The following is a 20,723-nucleotide window of genomic DNA, read 5'->3' as shown; positions in this document are numbered from 1 at the left end:
GAATTTATCACCGGTAATCCAAAGAACCTGTGTGTCTGTTGCTTTAATGAATTGCTTTGATTCATTGGTCTAGGCGTGATAGTTCTCATTGAACGCGACCAGACGCTTTAAGCGTGGCCGTGGTAGTTCATGCAGCACGACTAGACAGAAGGTGCCTATGTTATTTGTGAATCCGTAATCGTGATACTTCAGTGCACTGAACGCGACTGGACTTATAACGACAAATTGGGTACCTTCCAAAGCCCTCTTGACGCAACAAGGAGATCAGGTTGGTCAAGCAGGACCTGCCTTTCATGAACCCATACTGGCTGGGCCCAATCCCCTGGTTGACCTGCACTTGCCTGTTGAGCACACTCAATATGAACTGCTCCATAATCTTCCCCAGCACCGAGGTCAGGCTGACAGGCCTGTAGTTCTCCAGATCCTCCTTCCGGCCCTTCTTGTAGATGGGCATCACATTGGCAAGCCTCCAGTCATCAGGGACCTCCCCTGTTAACCAGGACTGCTGATAGATGATGGAGAGTGGCTTGGCAAGCTCCTCCGCCAGCTCCCTCAGTACTCTCGGGTGCATCTCATCTGGCCCCATACTTGTGAGCATCCAGGTGGCATAGCAGGTCATTAACTGCTTCCTCCTGGATTATGGGGGCTTCATTCTGCTCCCCGTCCCTGTCTTCCAGCTCAGGGGGCTGAATACCCTGGGGATGACTGGTCTGGCTATTAAACACAGAGGCAAAGAAGGCATTATTTACCTCAGCTTTTTCCTCATCCTTCGTGACAATGTTCCCCCCCCACGCATCCAACAAAGGAAAGTAATAACTGATCGCAATGGATGTATTGGTCTGCCACTGAAAAAAATGTCATTATGTTGGACCTGTGACTAATAATGCAGTTGTTTCAACATAGATGTTTACAGGTAACAGTGAAATAACAGAAAAAGAATTAAGCAGCAACACTCATCAGTAAACCAAAACAAGATGATTTGCATAGCAGGAATGCCTTCATCCACAGCTTACTTGTCTTTAGCCTCTGAGCAAAAGAAAGCTCTAGAATAGGCCTGTACCATTTACAAGCTTCAAGATTTGCTGCCAATTTTTACAAAACAAAGTAAACTTCTGGTAGGACTCCTACATACCATAACAGTTAAAGATATTATTGTCCCACTCTGGTTTTGACTACAAGGCTTGAAAGATTAATCTAATCTTTCTGTCTGACCTCCTATTCTCTTTAACTAATAGATTTAATTTAAAACATAAAAAATATATTTTCAGAATATGCGACGCTGGTTATCTAAAGTCTCTTCATAAACCCACAGTTAATTCTTTCTCATTCCTTTTTTCCTCACTAATAAGCCTCAGCAATGGAAAGCCTTCACTATTGGGTCTGGCTGGGATGGAGTTAACTTTCCCCATAGCAGCCCTCACAGTGCTGTGCTTTGTATTGGTAGTGAGAAAGGTGTTGATAACACACCAATGTTTTGGCTACTGCTGAGCAGTGCTCCCACAGCATCAAGGCTGTCTCTCCAACCCCTCACCCCCCTGCCAAAGGCCAGTAGGCTGGTGGTGGGCAAGAGGTTGGGAGGGGACACAGCTAGGACAGCTGTCCCCAACTGGCCAAAGGGATATTCCATACCATATGACATCATGCTCAGCAATAAATGCTAAGATTAAAGAAGAGGAGTGGGAGGCATTCGCTATTAAGGCATTTGTGGTAGCAACCGCTATGTGTACTGAGGCCCTACTTCCCAGGAAGTAGCTGGTCATTGCCTGCTGATGGGAAGTAGAGAATAGATCTTTTGTTTTCCTTTGTCTTTATCTTGACCCACAATTTCTTTTTCATCTTATTTTCTCCCCCCCGTCCTGCTGAGGAGGGGAGTGATAGAGTGGCTTGGTGGGCACCTGGCGGCCAACCAAGGTCAACCCACCACAACTACTAATTGAAAGTAAAATGCTAGGAAACAGATGCAGTGTCCTGATGTTTCATAGCTGTGTGTAAAGCTGCACAGAAACACCTATCATAGAATCATAGAATGGTTTGGGTTGAAAGGGACCTTTAAAGGTCATCTAGTCCAACCCCCCTGCATGAGCAGGGACATTTTCAACTAGATCAGGTTGCTCAAAGCCCCGTTCAACCTGACCTTGAATGTTTCCAGGGATAGGGCATCTACAACCTCTTTGGGCAACCTGCATATTTTTACAGCATTTCTTTTTACTTTCTGTCATTCTACTCCTTAAATATGGTTTATACAGTGAGGCAGAATAAACTAGATCATTTCATGAAACAATAGTGCATTTGTATGTCCCAACTTTACTGGAAGATACAAGTTGCCTTTATGCAATGTTGTCCAGTTGCTATAGCAGGAAGCGGGAATCAACTGATCTTGCACATTACAAAGTCTTGCTTTAAAAATTGTTGTGGTTACCTCAACATTCAGGCACAACTTGAGATATCTAGCGCCAAACGATCACATATACTGGATAATCAGAAATCCCTGAGTCAGAGGACCACTAGTGTGGTAACAGTGCCTTTCCATTTGTGGACACTGAAATTGTAAGGGACCAGTTGTATCAGCTGAATGTTCATAAGTCCATGGGGCCTGATGGGATTTACCCCAGAGTACTGAAGGAGCTAGCGGATGTTACAGCAGGACCCCCCTCGATCATCTACCAAAGGTCTTGGGAGCCTGGGGAGGTCCCTGCTGACTGGAATCTAGCCAACATAATTCCAATTTACAAGAAGGGCATGAGGGAAGACTCAGGAAACTACAGACCTGTTAGTCTAACCTCAGTACCTGGAAAAATTATGGAGAAGATCATGCTGGGTGCTATCAAAAGGCATTTAAAGGACAATGCAATCATCAGGCACAACCAACATGGGTTCACAAAGGGAAAGTCCTGTTTAACTAATTGGATATCCTTCTACGATAAGGTCACCTGCCTAGTGGGTGAAGGGAAGGTGATGGATGTACTTTTTCTGGATTTTAGTAAGGCTTTTGATACTGTCCCTCACAGCATCCTTCTGGACAAGTTGTCCAATTGTGAGATGAGAAGGTACATGGTGCTCCGGGTGAAGAACTGGCTGAAGGGCAGGGCTCAAACAGTTGTAGTGAATGGGGCTACATCTGGCAGGCAACCAGTCACCAGCGGTGTTCCTCAGGGCTCAATTCTAGGGCTGGTTCCAATCAATATTTTTATCAATGATCTGGATGCAGGAGTTGAATGCACCCTTAGCAAGTTTGCTGACGGTACTAAACTGGGAGGTGCTGCTGACTCTCTTGAGGGACGAGAGGCCTTGCAGAGGGATCTGGATAGATTGGAGCATTGGGCAATGATTAATAGGATGAAATTCAACAAGTCCAAGTGCCGGGTTCTGCACCTGGGACAGAGTAATGCTGGACACAAGCATAGATTGGGAGAGGAGTGGCTGGAGAGCAGGCCTGCAGAAAGGGATCTGGGGGTGCTGGTTGACAGCAGGCTCAACAGGAGTCAGCAGCGTGCCCTGACAGCCAAGAGGGCAAACCGCATCCTGGGGTGCATCAAACACAGTATAACCAGCTGGTCAAAAGAGGTGATTATCCCGCTGTATTTAGCATTGGTGCAGCCTCACCTTGAGTACTGTGTGCAGTTCTGGGCCCCACAATTTAAGAAGGATGTTAAGGTCCTTGAATGCATCCAGAGGAGGGCAAAAAAGCTGTTGAAAGGGTTGGAAGGCATGTCCTATGAGGAGTGGCTAAGGGCTCTGAGTTTTCTAATTTGGAGAGAAGGAGGCTGAGGGGTGATCTCAGCTTCCTGAGGAGGGGAAGTGGAGAAGGAGGTGCTGATCTCTTCTCCCTGGTATCCTGTGATAGGACGCGTGGGAATGGTTCCAAGCTGTGCCAGGGGAGGTTCAGACTAGACATTAGGAAACATTTCTTTACCGAGAGGGTGGTCAAACACTGGAACAGGCTTCCTAGAGAGGTGGTCGATGCCCCATGCCTGTCAGTGTTTAAGAGGTATTTGGACAGTAACATGTACTTAAAGGGGGCCTATAGGAAAGATGGGGACAATCTTTTTAGCAAGGCTTGTTGTGACATGACAAGGAGTAATGGTTTTAAACTAAAGGAGGGTAGATTAGACTGGATACAAGGAAGAAATTTTTTACAGTGAGGGTGGTGAAACACTGGAACGGGTTGCCCAGAGAGGTAGTGGAGGCCCCATCCCTGGAAACATTCAAGGTCAGGTTGGATGGGGCTCTGAGCAAGCTGATCTAGTTAAAAATGTCCCCGCTCACTGCAGGGGGGTTGGGTTAGATGACCTCTAAAGGTCCCTTCCAACCCAAAGCATTCTATGATTCTATGATTTATGATTCTGTGATTCTATGTTTTAACTTTTGGTCAGCCCTGAATTGGTCAGGCAGTTGGACTAGATGATCATTGTAGGTCCTTTACAACTGAAAATATACTATTCTATTCTCTTCTTTTCTGTTCTGTTCAGATTTCTGATGATATTTTGGACACACAAAAAGTTAGGCTGCTAGTAAGGCTTTTCAATGCCTATGCAGTTATTTAATTCTTATTGAGTCTAGTGGGAATTAGCGAAGGAGGGGCTACAACCGCAGAAGTTGAAGGTACTTAGGTGCTGCTTACCAAGCTCAGTATATCTGCAAATCAGAAATACTGAGCCTCTATGCAGAGGTTAGGCTGCCAATTAATCTTATACTGAAAGCATGCTCCAAGTTACCTGTGTGTCCAAAAGTTGGCTCTAGACTGATGCCCTACCTCCTGACAATACTGAGGAGGCTCAGTACAGCTCAGCATCTGCCCTCCCCACCACCACATCTCACCTCAGGACCTTAAGAACTGGGCAATGAGAGTATTCACTTGGGAGGTAGAATAGGAAAATTCAAATCTCCCAGGCCTAGGAGAGAAAATAACCTATCCAGTTTTATATCCTATGCTAACTAGCAATAAAATGCAAAACAACCTCCTCTGGACATGCTTTGTGAGAAAGTGATGGCTTCAGTATCCAGTTAAAGACAAAGATTCAGCCATCATTCACAGGTGGAGATACATGGCTCCTCACAGCGCAGTAGAGGTGAATCCCTGAATTTGCACTTAAATTGGAAGGGCTCCAAGTGTATCCTGGCCATGTCCCAACTCCAAGGACAGGAATGCCTTCACACAGATGAGCCAGGATGTGTTTCCAAAGTGGAGAGTGAGGGCAGCAGGAGAGAAGGATGAGCTTGATGCAAGCTGGCAGCTCAGCTGAGAAGTAGTCAGAGAGGGCCGGGGCTGACTGTCACATCTTTTCTCAAAACTCCTTGACAGCTACTGCTGGCAACTGCCTGTCCATCACGCTGAGTTTTGTGGACGACCATTGTAGGCATCTGGGACACTGTCATACAGTGACCTTATTTCTCTGAAGTTGGCACTGACAGGTTCAGGCCATGCTTCATTTTCCCCACCTCTCTTGTGCCTATCTAGCTCTCCTCTGACCACAAGCTGAGATGAATGAAGTACCTGACTGAAAAAGAATTTTGTTGTTGCTGTTGTTGGTAGCACAGTTTTCAGTTAGATTACTTCTTTACTCTGGATAGCTGCACAAAGGCTAGGGAAAGGGAGGAGGAATGAGCAACCACAAGGTAAGGAGTGGAGCAACCCTTTTGTGCTGACCATGTAATCACAGCCTTGCTTTCTCCCCAAAAACTCAACAAAACGAAATGTACAGACAGCATGTTGACAACTGGTAGGATTCACCTTCCTCTAATACATGCAATTCCACAGAAAGGAATTTCTTTATGCCAAGTACCTATTTTGAAAATGTAACTGATAAAAGTACCCTCAAGTACCCAATGGGACAGAGAGGTAGCCTGTTTCCTGAGGGAAGGTGTCCCTCCCAGTGTTTCCCCCGGGCCTTCACCATAGCACATCCAAAGAAGAGCAGAGTTGGAATGACAAATACCAGGAAGCTGTGCTCTGAAGGAGTAATATATCACTCATACAGATATATCTAACCAGTCATCAGCCACAGACATTATAATCAGAAAGAATTGCTATTTCTGGTTTTTATACGATGTCTAGCAAACCTCCGCATGTAAAATCTCTATTAGTTTAAAATAAATGGCTAGAGAGTAAAATCTCCATTAACTTGTGTATTTCTTCAAAGCACAAAATCTATAAAGTTCAATAGAGTCAGAAGCTAAGTCAGTTCTCACACATAACAAACCCCAATAACTCAGAGATATCAAAAAAGGTAAGAGTCACCCTTTACTGCATCCCAAAGGGATTAAAAATGGTTCATTTCACATGCCCAGAACTCTCAAACTAATTTTTAGGTATTTTCAGATGAGTCCAAATGCATTCAAAGAGTAAGTATCATGCAGTGTGCTTGGGAGTAACATAAATACATATTTCACAGAGATTTAAATGCAAATCCCACTGCTTTATGAAGATTCAAGATTCCTAGTATTTCATAGCAGAATTGGTGTATTCTACTTGATGAACTAAATTGAAAATGTCATGAAATTCGTAGTGCCTTACTTGTTCTCGTTGCTGGCATCATACCGAGGCATAGGGTCAAAATCGTTTCCATTGACATCAAAACTGGCCTGTGAATCCTGTAGCCAACAGGAGAAAGAAAACCAGTTTCTCATTAATTAGCCATTGACTCATGTGGCCTATACATTCTTCAGCAGGTTTCTACAAGAAAGCAATTAGGCTAACTAACATTCCTGTGGTTTTATGATTGCATGTTTTAGGAAAGGATTATATATTTAATAATTATAAAATTTACATATTTTATTTTATTTTTTTAAAAGGGAGTAGGATAATAAATGCCCTGAAAAAGCATAGTTCCAATGTCTGTGAGGAAGTAGAAAGAGGTGTTTCATTAAACCAAAAGACTATATTCCTTCTAAGAAACTTTCAGAAATTGAGAGTGTTCATTCTTAAAATCAGGATTTTGCTAAATGTTTCAAGATTCAAGAAATTATCTGCAAGATGATGACTGAAATTTCAGTCATTGTTTCAAGGAAAAAGAATAATATCACTATCCTAATAACATTTTTATTAAAATACAGTTTGAAATGAAACATAAAGTACATTCCCATTTGGAAAAAAGTGTCTCTCTAAACATCCCTTAATTGGCTGGGAGGGTTCAAATATATGCAAAATATCTGCATATTTTTGTTCCATATTTTACACTTACTGAGATTCTTAGAGCTGAAAATAGTTTATAGAGCAAATAACTGCAGGTTTGTAGGGTTTCTGTTAATTAATGTGGTAGCATGTGGTGTGTTGACATGGAAAGCAGTTCTTTTTAATCTCCTCTTTGTTCAAAGCCAGTTACCACATCCACCTCAAATATTCCTGTTTGCAGCCACACCAGCAATAATCTGTCATATAGAAGGCATCAAGCAAGCAATGTGTTATGCATTAGGATCAAACTAAGCATATGTTGATAAATAGGTCAATATCCTGTCATTTGTGCTTATGCAGTAATGTATTTCAAAGCTGAGTTCCACATGCAATGGGGAAGGATACAGATATAAGTGTGACTAATTTTAAATAAATGGCTTTAGAACTGTGGACACCATTGTAGCTTTTGATGGGTTGTTAATGTTGGTACTGTCACCTTCATCTCTTGAATGCTCTGTCAAGATGATATGCTCCCTGGCACAAAGCCTGTGTTCGAGGCCCTTTTACAAGATCTATGCCTTGTGTGTGTTATCTTCACCAATCTGACTCAGTCCAAATATATTTGTTTGCTTTCTTACCTCGTGTGAATGTACAGCTTGTACATTTAATTTCAGAAAAATAATAAGGTCCTTAAGGTCATGTGATTTCAGATAATACCTATTCCTGAACCACGGGAATAATCACTCCAGCAAAGCGCAACCCTAACATTCTAAACAGCTTCAAAGTGTGGCACTAAACCAAGAAATCACCCACTAGAGAAGCAGCTTCTCCTCACATTACACAATCCTTCAAAGGTATATTAAACCAATCATTTAAATGTGATGAACCACAACCAAACAAAAACCTTCTGAGGATACATGAAACATAGGACACAGTAAACAAAGGATACGGTTCTCCTCCTATTACAAATCGGGAGGGGGCTCACTGTAGTTAACAGAGATTTACTAGAAAGACCTCAAAATATTTTACACCTATTTTTAACTGACTCACAAGTCATGTCTTTTTCCTTTAATATTATTTCTAGTGATAAGACAGAAAATAAACATAAACATTAAAAATAAAATTAAAAATAAATTCATAGGAGGATATGCCTAAAATTACAGTCTTGGAGAAGAGCTGCTGTCTTGCTAGCTAAACATATTGACCAAAAGTGGACTTCAGCTGTATGCATTAACTCAAAAGCAGTGTATTCCATTCATAACTTCTCAGAGTGTTCAGGATATAAGGATATTAAGTAAAATAATCACAGAGAAGAGAAAGAACATCACACAATTGGTTCCAACCCTTCAGAAATGGACTCAAATATGAAAGGCATCCACATATATTAAAGACATTAAGACTGCATACAGTTTTAACTAAAATAATACAGATTGCCAAAAGCTGTCTGTTTTCCTCCTGGAAGAATGTTTTCCTCCTATTGGTGTCACTATTTGAGGAATATGAACCCTCCTCCCTCCCTCCTCCCTCCTCCTTCAGTAACTTGAACATGATTGTCTTTCTATGAGCAGCAAATTAATTGCAGGGTAATAATAAAGCAGCAAATCTGGAATACTGCAGAGACTCACATAATTTTGCATCAAGTCTGGATGGTTTCTTTCAATGCCATCATCCAGGATAGTGACCACAACATTCTTTCCAGTGTAGCCTCTCTTCCAAGCACCTACTATATTCATATCTGATTGGCAATCATTGGTGTTATCACTGCAGTGCTAAGGAGAGAAGAGGAGATAAAAGTATTGGATGTTGCAGATTACTGAACAGTGTGGGTTTGAGATATTAGCCTATTCACATTAACATTACCATTTAAATTAGCAGATGAGCATATTGACTTGAATAGCAACTATACAAGTTCAACATTCATTTAGAAATACAGGGATAATTAAAAAAGAAATGCCAAATTAAATGACAGTTGCTAAACCTGCTTATTTCTCTTTCAGATTACTCTTCATGTTAAGCAATAGAAAAGGGAAGTGTTCAGCCACACTGAACCACTAAAAGCCCTGTGTAAAATAAAGCATCTATTCCTGACTCTTAAACCCACTCATTTGAAATGTGCATTTGAATTGTTTGATTTTTTTTCTTCAAGAAAACAAATCGTATGTGCATAAAAGCAGACAAATGCCTGTACAGAAACAGCCATGGAAACAAAACCTGATTTTTGGAGCTTATGTGTTGTATAACTTCTTTACAGAATGTCTGGAAACTAATCCAAATTCTTTTTTATCTATAAAAGGCGGCTTTTGGCAGATTTTGTGCAATAACAGCAGACGAGCAGCAGTGAAGAACCTGTAACCAAAAGAACACCCTGAAAAACTTGCAGATTAAGGTATCTGATGAATTGTAGATAGTTACATTGAGAACAGCCTGGGGAACTACTTTCTGAGACACCCAGTCTGGTGTTGGGGCGAAAGTTCATTTAGGGTGTATTAAAATTAAAAGCCCTTTCCCCAACACGAATGCACCCAGTTCATATGAAGAAATCTGGCTTGCCATGGCAATGAGATGTGAACCTTGGGTATTCATATGCCCCATTAGCAACTCTGATCAACACACAAAGCCGTCCCCTGGAAAGTGAGTCCAACCAGCCCCTCATCAGCACTGCTTTTCTCCAGCTCCTCCACTCAGCCAGAGCAACAGGTAAAAAAGAGGGGGTAGGGGGAAGGGGGGAAGCAGAGAGTGGGAGAGAGGAGAAAGAAATGGAAAAAAACAGAAATACTTGAAACCTGTATCATAGCAATAGCAGCCACATGAGCATGCTTGGCATTCACTCCCTCTGCCTCACAGAGTAACATTAAATATTACACTGAGATGCTCCTATCTCAGTGTAATGTTTAAGCACTCCACAAATTGTAAGGAGTATAAATACATTGAGAGATGCATTTTGCTTTGACTTAGTCCATCCCTGTCCTCCTGAACATAAGCACACTGAAGGCAACCATTAGCCATGTTCAGTGCAAACTGAAGTCAGATTGCTGTCAAATTGTGTTTTCCTCCTCCTCTTTCTCCCATTCACAATACTTTCATATACAAAGCAGAGGATTTAAGAATGGTCCCTTGCTGTTACTAAAGCAACATTAGTTGAGGATACCATCAAAAGGAATAAACAACCCCTCACTCAGTTACACAGAGTAATTTGATTAAGGTTTTAAAAAAGCAATTAAAGGATTATGTTTGTCTTTGGACTGTTTAACTGGAAAATGTTAATGTTTAACTGGAAAATGTTAATGATACCACAGTTAGTATTTAATAGGAACCATATGCAGGGTTGAGAGACTCTTGAAGGGCCTGTAGGAAGGAAGAGGGGCATAATAAGGAAAATTTCAGTTACAAAGCTTTTCTGATACTTGAAATTCATGTCTTACAAGGGTAAAAGGCCAAAAGAATCACTTGGACATCTTTTGGACAGACAATTTGGAATCTCTCCTTTGCAATTAAAAAGCAGACATGAAATTAGAAAGGTTTTCTGTTTTGACATTGTCAGACGTGTCTGCATTCCCTTAGCTATTTTGTGAAATTCTCTCTAAAACGAGCTTACTGTCATTATCATTACCTTAATGTTTTCTGTCTGCTGCACTAATTTTGGTGGTTTGAGGCTTGGTTTATCCAGTTAGTGATCAATAACAAAATTGAATGACTAAACTGAGAAATTGGGAATCATATTAATGGTCAAAATCTTTTGGGATTCCAGAGCTAAAAAACAAATTTAAACAGTGACTGTAAAATTCTGTATTTTGCAATGCCCATTAGTCTATAAAAAACAGAAAAGAAACAGAAGTTTCTAGTCCTGTGACATGCAGTCTTTCAGAAAGTGCACATTATGCCCTCTATAAGTCTTTATGAGGTACATAGCATTGATTTCCTGAGTTAGCAGTAGTTGAAGTTCTTATCAATATCTAATGGAAATAGAGAAATACAGGATAATAATTAGAATGACATAATTTTAAAGACCAATCATGTGAGCTGGCAGGTCTTGGAACTAATTTGGCGGAACATTACACATGCTTCTGACCCCATGAAAGCTCTGAAATACTAGTCCCTTTATAGTATTTAAAAAAAAAAAAAAGAAAAAAAGAAAAAAAAACTCTTTCAGGTTTCATTACAATAGTAAAACAAGCTATGCAGATTACAGTCATGTTCTTTACATCAGGGGGATGTGTCAGTTATTAAGGTGTGAGCATGGAGAGGCCAGAGAAATTGTACAAGATTGCACACAGAGGAAGGACAGTCAAGATCCTATGCATTGATCTTGATCAACACAAACAGGGAGAAGAGGAGCACACAGGGCCAAGAAATGGATCCTGGCATTTTGTGGAGCTATCAGAAAAAAAGAGATCATCTACCTGTTCTGTGAAGGGAATGTAATGTGGGGTATTTGGCATTCTTAGCTCATCTGGTGTGACTGACCAAAAATCCCCTAAAATGGAAGAAAGCTCAGAGGAGATGGGACAAGTGATGGGCCCATGAAGCTCATGTGACTGACCACAGCTGTTGCAAAGAAAGCTGACTTTATCTCAACACAAAGGGGACCGGAGGGTGGCCTTTGTTTTAGATAAACAGCTATGTCAATTGAGTGGATCAACTGGTGGTGTAAATGTAAATGAGTTCATTAAAAGAGTGTGAATGTCTCCTGGGTTAGCCAGACCAGCATGGGGGGAGTGAATACATGGCTCAGCCTAACATAGAGTATAAAAACTAGACAACTAACGTAAGAATTTCGAATGTATTCTTTTCTGGCAACTGGGGGGATGCCCAGCATTGTGACGGTGAGCATATTACAGAGACCGGTAATGGAGATCACATTGGTATTATGCTTGAACTGTGTATTGCAATTGCTATCTTTTGCTAAGTGTACCTTACATTTGTATTGTGTTATGCAGTATATTTTGTATCACTCTGCTAAATCAGAAATCCTGTGTAACATCAACTGTCTTCAAATAAGTAAATTTGATATTAAACATTATACCCTCCACACATGGAACATCTAAAATAACCTAATCAGAGAGCATTGGACTCTGACATCTGGGCAAATGCATAGGCAGAAAAGTTTAGCAGGTTTTAACTTTAGTAGAGGAGACATGCTGATGCTATGTTCAGCTTTCTGAGGTACGGTTTCATGCAGTGTTCTAAGTTAAAACTTGCCAATTGTTTTCTCTTTTCCTGCAAAAAAAGAGAAATAATCTCTTTTCTTTATGCTTTTGATGTGATACAATTTTAAAATGGAATGAAATAAGTAAGCAGGGAGGTACTCAAGAGAGTTGGAAAGGTAAGCTCCTTATTAAAATGGCTCATATAATCTAATAGAAATCATGATGTGTTTTGAAGAACATCATAACCTGAAGAGCTGAAGTGATCTACTGAAATTATTTTTTTCTTTGTCTTCTCCAGGGTACAGTTGAAAGCTATGTTTTCTAAGACAACTCTTTAATAAAATAATGTACAGAAGTATTTATCACACTTTTATTCCTTCATCACAATTAAAAGAAGGTGAAAGAAGGATTATTTTAAGAAGAAGAAGGTATGCTTGCAGAGAATTTTTAATTTTTCTTAGCTATAACCCGATATTTATTGCATGATACACAGAAATTGCTAACTGCATAGGAAATAATTTCCCTTTCAGTTTCACCTTTAAATAAGTTTGGATTATTGCTGCACACAATATTTTAAAAGTCTACCAGGACTAGGAACATAATAGAAGGTCTGATTAATCTCAAACACAAGATGTTTTGCATTAAATGGTATCTGACTTCTAGAGTCAGGTTTTACTGAATTGCTACTTTTTTTTTTTTATTGGTGTCTGTATCAAGACAAATATTTCAAAACTGTACCACATTAAATACCAAATTCATTGCTCATGCAGCTCCAGAGGGTTTAGTTAATTTACTTCAGAGATGTCCTGGTTTAGCCCCAGCCAGCAACTAAGCACCACGACGCTGCTCGCTCACTCCCCCTTCCCCGGTGGGATGGGGGAGAGAATTGGAGGAGTAAGAGTGAGAAACACTCCTGGGTTGAGATAAGAACAGTTTAATAATTGGAATAAAGTAAAATAGTAATGATAATAATGAGAATATTATAATAATAATAATATACAAAGCAAGTGATGCACAATGCAATTGCTCACCACCCGCCGACCGATATCCAGACAGTTCCCGAGCAGCGATCACTGCTCCCCGGCCAACCCCCCCCAGTTTATATACTGAGCATGACGTCATATGGTATGGAATAGCCCTTTGGTCAGTTTGGATCAACTATTCTGGCTGTGCCCCCTCCCAGTTTCTTGTGTGCCTGGCAGAGCATGGGAAGCTGAAAAGTTCTTGACTGGCATAAGCAGTACTTAGCAACAACTAAAACATCAGTGTGTTATCAACATTCTTCTCATACTAAATCCAAAACACAGCACTATGCCTGCTACTAGGAAGAAAATTAACTTTATTCCAGCCGAAACCAGGACAAGAGATTCTTTTGGTTCTTAAGCTTTATTGATTCTTTAAGTTAAGAAACAAAATATACTTAGAGGCCAATAAGAACAATCACAGTCATATATGACTTTATGTCTGTTTAAGTGATGAAGTAGAACAGGAAATCAATATAAAAAGGCTTCTTGTATTCATAGCAGTATCTAATGGCTCTAATGAATCAAGAATAATTTGAAAGACTATGTATTTTTTTTTTTCAGTGAAAAGTAAGGAGCTCATAACTGTTATTCTATGGCTGTGACTACATTACTAGTCTTTCCAAAAATAGAATTTATAATGCATTAAATTCATATTCAGGACAATTCCATTACTTTTCCAACATTGGAACTTTTTCAAGTCAACACTGGTTTTTCTGTAAGCTGTGTGCTGGCTTAAACATGAGATAATTCAAGAATGTCCTATATGTCCATGTTCCACAAGCAGCCAGGCTGAGGATGGTTCAGCCTTTTTAGCAAGGGAAACACACACACACCCCTCCTGCCCTTTCTAGGTCTGCGGACTGCAGAGTTTTTCTCCCAGTTGTAAGTACTGGAACCTGCAGAGGCACAGAAAGAATCTACCTTTAATATCACCCCTTCATGCTTTGTGGGGCATAACTTGTGGCTCTGATAGGTTGTGTGCCTCTACTCCTACTTTCTTCCCATGTGGAGGCAACAGCAAAGGCTTCTTCAAGGCAAATACAAAAATCTTGCTAAAACTGCCTCATGGCCATTGTGCATGCCATGCTGTCTCCACTAAGTGGCAAATGCGAGAAGAGGCATTCACAAAAACTATGAAAGGTCCACCTTATAATCACAAAGAATAAGAATACATATATGTATAGAAGGAAGGAAAAAAAAAATAAGGAAGAAATTCTGTATAAATGCAGCCAGAATGTGTCCAGCTTACTTTGGATGCACAAATCCATATGAATGGTACATCATAGACCTGGTGTACATCATAGAATCATAGAATAGAATCATAGAATCGTTTAGGTTGGAAAAGACCTTTAAGATCATCCAGTCCAACCATTAAACTAACATTACCAAGTCCACACTAAACCAATTAAGGGTAGAGTAGCAATTTCATGTTTCCTGGCTTGGTGGCTGGGTTATTTATAATGAAAGTTAAAACTAGGAATCATTAAGATTGGAAAGAACCTCTAAGATCATCAGTCCAATCATCAACCCAACACCACCATGCCCACTAAACCATGTCCCAAAGTGCCAAGTCTACCCATTTTTTAAACACTTCCAGGGATGGTGACTCCACCACCTCTCTGGGCAGCCTGTTCCAATGCTTGACTACCCTTTCCGTAAAGAAATTTTTCCTAATTTCCAGTCTAAACCTCCCCTGGCGCAGCTTGAGCCCATTTCCTCTTGTCCTATCGCTAACTACATGGGAGAAGAGACCAACACCCACCTCACTACAACTTCCTTTCAGGTAGTTGTAGAGAGCGATAAGGTCTCCCCTCAGCCTCCTCTTCTCCAGGCTAAACAACCCCAGTTCCCTCAGCCACTCCTCATAAGGCCTGTGCTCCAGACCCTTCACCAGCTTCGTTGCCCTTCTCTGGACACACTCCAGCACCTCAATGTCTTTCTTGTAGTGAGGGGCCCAAAAATGGACACAGTATTCCAGGTGCAGCCTCACCAGGGCCGAGTACAGGGGGACAATCACCTCCCTGCTCCTGCTGGCCCCACTATTCCTGATACAAGCCAGGATGCTGTTGGCCTTCTTGGCCACCTGGGCACACTGCTGGCTCATGTTCAGCCGGCTGTCAACCAGCACCCCCAGGTCCTTTTCAGCCAGGCAGCTTTCCAGCCACTCTTCCCCAAGCCTGTAACGTTGCATGGGGTTGTTGTGACCCAAGTGCAGGACCCGGCACTTGGCCTTGTTGAATCTCATACAGTTGACCTCGGCCCATTGGTCCAGCCTGTCCAGATCCCTCTGCAGGGCCATCCTACCCTTGAGCAGATCGACACTCCCACCCAGTTTGGTGTCATCTGCAAACTTACTGAGGGCGCACTCAATCCCCTCATCCAGATCATTGATAAAGATGTTAAACAAGGCTGGCCCCAAAACAGAGCCCTGGGGAACACCGCTTGTGACCGGCTGCCAACTGGACTTAACTCCATTCACCACTACTCTCTGGGCTCAGCCACCCAGCCAGTTTTTTACCCAGTGAAGGGTACGCCCATCCAAGCCATGAGTTGCCAGCTTCCTAAGGAGAATGCTATGGGAGCCTGTGTCAAAGGCTATACTGAAATCCAGGTAGATGACATACACAGCCTTTCCTTCATCCACCAGGCGGGTCACCAGGTCATAGAAGGAGATCAGGTTGGTCAAGCAGGACCTGCCTTTCATGAACCCAAATATCTTTGAATCAGTGCTCACATATTGTGAGCTATATGTTGATATATGGACAGATTTCTGCCTGGGAAGTGTTGGGAAAATTATGTGAACCTGATGCAGAACATCATGGGAAGTCAGTAAAGGAGGGAGAGGGGAGGAAAGAAATAATTTCCACAACCTGTGGCTACTACTAATTAATGCAGGAAGGAAAGAAGCATGTATGGAAATGGATCTCTGTATGTGGCAGTATTCCCTCAGGAGACCTATCCAATGACTGCTACTACTACTGCTACTACTACTATCACTACTATATAAATAGCCTACTTAGCCAGAGAAGGCCAGAAAGTGGAACAAAAGGTAATGCATTTTTACCTGCTTAAAGTCATGTCTAAGAAAAAAAGAATGGCGATTCTTTTATTAATATGTTGAGCAGAACAGCTGTAGATCATCAACCCTGGAGATCCAGTATTTATGAAGGATGAATAATTCCCCAGAGAGAAAATTCTTTCTGTTCTGCCATTTTTTGCTTTTGCCTCATATTTTTTTTAACGTCCTCTAAGTCCCAAAAAAGAAATAAAAATATGGCAGTTTTACAGAAAGTCCCAAGATGCTTTTTTTTTTTTAAGCATCAGTTCATGGAGTCCATATGACTATATGACTGTTTGAGACCGAGTGTTCCATTTTTTAAGGTTTTGTTTGTTGGGGTTTTTTTTATTCCTTTCGGTTATAAAAAAAATCGAAAATCTGAACATTGGTCTCAGATCACAAAAGCCAAATAAAAAGAACAGAGGTTAGATTTGTTTGGCTTTTATAATCTCTTGATTTTAAATGCAAATTCAAGACTATATTCTGGGCATGACCTGTGAGTTTTGAATGCTTCAGGCTGATAATACTCATCTCCTTAACTCCCTTTCACAATTTACATTTTAAGCTGTTTTCAAGTCAAAACCCATTACTTCTATATGAAGTTGTTAAGAAGTATTGGAGAGGGATATGGTTCTATTTAGACTTTGTGTGAACATATGTGACAATTAAACTAACCACAAGGAAAGAAGGCCCTAAACAGATGGCTCCAGTTAATGATTAACCTTCCTAGAGACTGATGAGAGTGAGAGGAGCCTGGGCCTTATATAAATCCATTTATTTATTTATTTATTTATTTATTTATGTATTATTTCACAGGGAAAAGGAAAGATGTGCTATTGCAGGAATGCTTGGGGAGAAGCTTGCTTTTCTAAGAGTGTTTTGAACTTGTATGGGTGAGAGGACTTATGAGGAAACAGATTAAGAGATGCTGGCTCTGAATACTCGTATATCACTTTTTAAGGACTGTTGCACTACTGTTGCACTTTTTCTATTTTATGTTGTGGTCGGGTCCCTTTGATCCATGAGGCAATAGCTTGATGATATCTGCTGTTAACAATGGGATGTTCTGGGGGAGAAGTAGGGGGAGAGGGTCAATGAGAGGGTGGGACGTCAGACAGCAGGACTTGTTCAGAAAGCTGTAGGAAAGATGTGTGTCTCTACTATTCCTCAAGGGACAAAAGAGGGTAGCAAAAACAGGGAACATGTAGCTCAGAATATGATAGTAATCCCATATTCCATTATTAGTAATGGAGCAGGAGCTTTTCCTCATTTTCCCGTGGACATACGGAGTTATTAAGGCTGGAGCTGTTCACTGTACCTTTACTTCAGCAATGAACATCTAGGCTACTCGATACCTAGAAGCCTTTCTCCTAAGGACAATAATGAGCCCTTGGGTTATTGTACCCTTGGTCCCACGATTTGCTTGGGTTGGTATATCAGAGGAGATTATAACTTGTTAGAGTACAAACTTAAAGGACATGAAACTATTCTCTTGAGAAATAAGTATAAAAATCATTCTATACCATCCTTAGACAGCCTTATAGAAATATTTAATCTAACACTGAAATGCATGCTGTGAAAATTCATTAACAGTATAGGGTCAGACTAAGATGAATGGCTGCTGGTTTTAGTTTGTCTATAGGGAAGTAAGTATCCTAGGCACCAATGGGCTTCTCACCATTTGAATGTCCTATGGTTGATGAAAGCAAGGCCCACTACATATTATAGGAGAAACTTAGGAAGATAAAGCCAAGCCGCTAGAGGGAGTGGCTAGTTATATTTTGCAGATGAGAACATCTGGCAGAACTGAGAGAACAAGCCCAGAGAAATCTAGTTAAGCCCAGGAAAGAAAAAGACTATTCAAGAACAAACCAAAAACTTTTGCATAAAGCTAAAAAGTACCACAGAGTTACTCTTGTTACTGTCTCAGGAAATTAAATGTTAAAGTCCTTCTAAAATGCTGAAGAAGGTTAGTCCAGAGGCATATGACACAGCTGTATGAAAGACTGTGCAAAGTAGACATAGAATGTAAAAATGCTGTGAAAATTGCAAAGGGTCTTAAAGGAAATCTCAGCAGAGTGTCAGGATTCAAGTTATATCAGAAAATACAGATATTGCAGAAAAGTTCTGGAGAAGTACAATATATTTGCAAACACTAATTTTGTTGAGAACTGGGCATAGACCAATGTTTATAGAGCTTTCTAATAAGAGGACTTATAGGCACTTTGGGAGTTGCTGCTAAACTGAACTCCATCCTTATTGTTAAAGACAGCTAGACTGCGGCAGTGCTATTAAAGAACTCCCCCCAATTGCAAATAATGTAAATGAAAATGACAGTAATGAGACTATTTCTGGAATGCTATGTGCATGTGTCTAGTATTAATGTTTCAAAAAGGATGCTGTTGGAAAATGAGAAATGAGTCCTCCTCATTGCTTTTTTTTCCTGAAACAAGTGCTGGAAATACAGTTTACAGTGCCTTAACAAGCTCAATGTATTTTATTCAAGAGAAGGTGTAGAGATTACTTGAGTGCAACACACCTCTTGATTATTGAAGGTGGATGTTTATTTAATCTAGTAGAAAATGGCCTAGCAAGATAAATATGCAACTATGAAGTGCAAGGTTTTTTAGTTAATCATTAAGACAGTATTCTTATGGATGTGACTTGTACAAATGCAATCTTTTATCTCATATATGTGTGTCTTACTGAAAACCTATTGCAGCCCAATTAGAAATCGTGGGCTTGTAATTGTAGATTACTAGTTGTAGTGAACATTGATCAAACTAAATGAACATAGAAATCCTCTGCTGTATTTCTGAAAAGAATCATTCAAAGCAGTTCAGATACTGATGCTGGCTTCTATCAGACAAAAGCAGCTATGTGTCAGGAACTCCAGGGAAGCCTCAATAGGAAGTAGGATCTAGGAGAAATAAACTTTTTCTGTTATTTAACTGCCTTCAAATACTTTGGGAGGGAGTTTTGGTGCCTGGAGTTAGGTGCTGCTTTAAATATATGCATATTCTGAACAACTCTAAATATGTACAAACACATTAAAGTGAATAAAATACTCTTTGATATTCAATTAAATATGCAAAGCAATGTCAAAACAGAACTGATATGAAACATTCAGATAAGGTAATGTTTTAGGGTTTTTTCACTTTGGCCTTTACATTTTGGAATAGGTGACAGAAATTATTGAAAACAAGTTTATATTACTTCTGGAGCAAAATCTATAAATTTTTAGTTGGTGAGCATCTCTTCACATAAATATAGATTGTTTTAAAACAGAAAAATACTACTGTATGTTACTTAAATGTTGTTCTGCTATTTATATGAAAGGTAAAGATCTTTCCAGGCAGAAAGGTTTCTAAGAAAAGCAAGTAGAAAGTTGCTTCTGTTTTTCTTAACCTTGGTGCTGTCCAAAATAAATAATGCTTTTACATTGATCCAACTGAAGATCCATTTCAGATTCTTGTTACAGACACTCCAGTCAATTCTTGTACAGATCTAGGGCTTGACATAAAACAATCCACAAAACCAACTAAACAGTAATCAGAATGTAACAACAGGTTTATTTAAATACAAGGTCTGGGCCAGTTAGCAGTAAACAAACGCTGGTTTGTGGGACATTGACAGATCAACAAAACTTTTAAATGCAATGCAAATGGAAACTGCAAGAGACAACATTTTAAAAAGGAGGAAAACCACACCAGGGTAACAAATACACCTAATAATGCAATCCAAACTAAGAGAATAGACACCCTAAACTGAGTGTGAAGATCCTCATGAAAGTTGTACTACCCTAACATCCTCCTCAATTTCTTTGTTCTCTGCTGCTTCTCTTGGGCCTGTTCAGGTTGTCATAAGATGTGGTGCAAGGAATGGGGACAGTATTGAGAAGCTGGGGGCAAAGAGAGTGTAGGTAGTAGAATGTGAGTCTACCACATATGACACTGAGTCTCTAGATTGTCTTTGATGTCTTGGGAAACTTCATCTTCAGGAGAGGGCTCCGAGGAAGTTCTCTGAGGTACAGTCACTGAGCTAGAAGCATTTGGGGAGTTCTAGAATCACATGCTCTGTAAGCAGACTGACTCCTTACCAGTGTAAAGGCTGTAACACTTGCTAAGTACTACTTAGCTAGTAGTAGATAGCAAGCCTACTTGCAGCCAGACCAGAAGTCATATAAGGAAAAAAAGTCTTTGCTTAAACTTGTCTTTATTTTTTTCTAAACAGATTTTCTGGCTCCCAAATGTAATCTGGGTTGAGGAGGATTGAGTTAGAGATCATTTAGGCAAATTGGACACCCACAAATCCATGGGCCCCAATGGGATGCAATGAGCGTTGAGGGAGCTGGCAGATGTTATTGCTAAGCCACTCTCCAT

General features: G+C 40.4%; 1 protein-coding gene across 1 annotated transcript in view; it reads right to left on the bottom strand.

The window, feature by feature from the left end:
* Window positions 1-20,723, bottom strand: part of LOC104036601 (proprotein convertase subtilisin/kexin type 5) — a 252,794-nt gene that overhangs the window by 149,842 nt on the left and 82,229 nt on the right. Inside the window, exons 4-5 of the mRNA XM_075725548.1 lie at window positions 8,737-8,880; window positions 6,515-6,591 (exon numbers count right to left, since the gene is read on the bottom strand). Coding sequence (XP_075581663.1) covers window positions 6,515-6,591; window positions 8,737-8,880 — 221 coding nt within the window. The remainder of the gene's footprint in view (window positions 1-6,514; window positions 6,592-8,736; window positions 8,881-20,723) is intronic.

The sequence above is a fragment of the Pelecanus crispus genome, chromosome W (assembly GCF_030463565.1).
Source record: "Pelecanus crispus isolate bPelCri1 chromosome W, bPelCri1.pri, whole genome shotgun sequence".
Taxonomy (NCBI): Eukaryota; Metazoa; Chordata; class Aves; order Pelecaniformes; family Pelecanidae; genus Pelecanus; species Pelecanus crispus.
The sequence above is the reverse complement of the archived record's forward strand: the minus strand, read 5'-3'. Positions and strand labels throughout refer to the sequence as shown.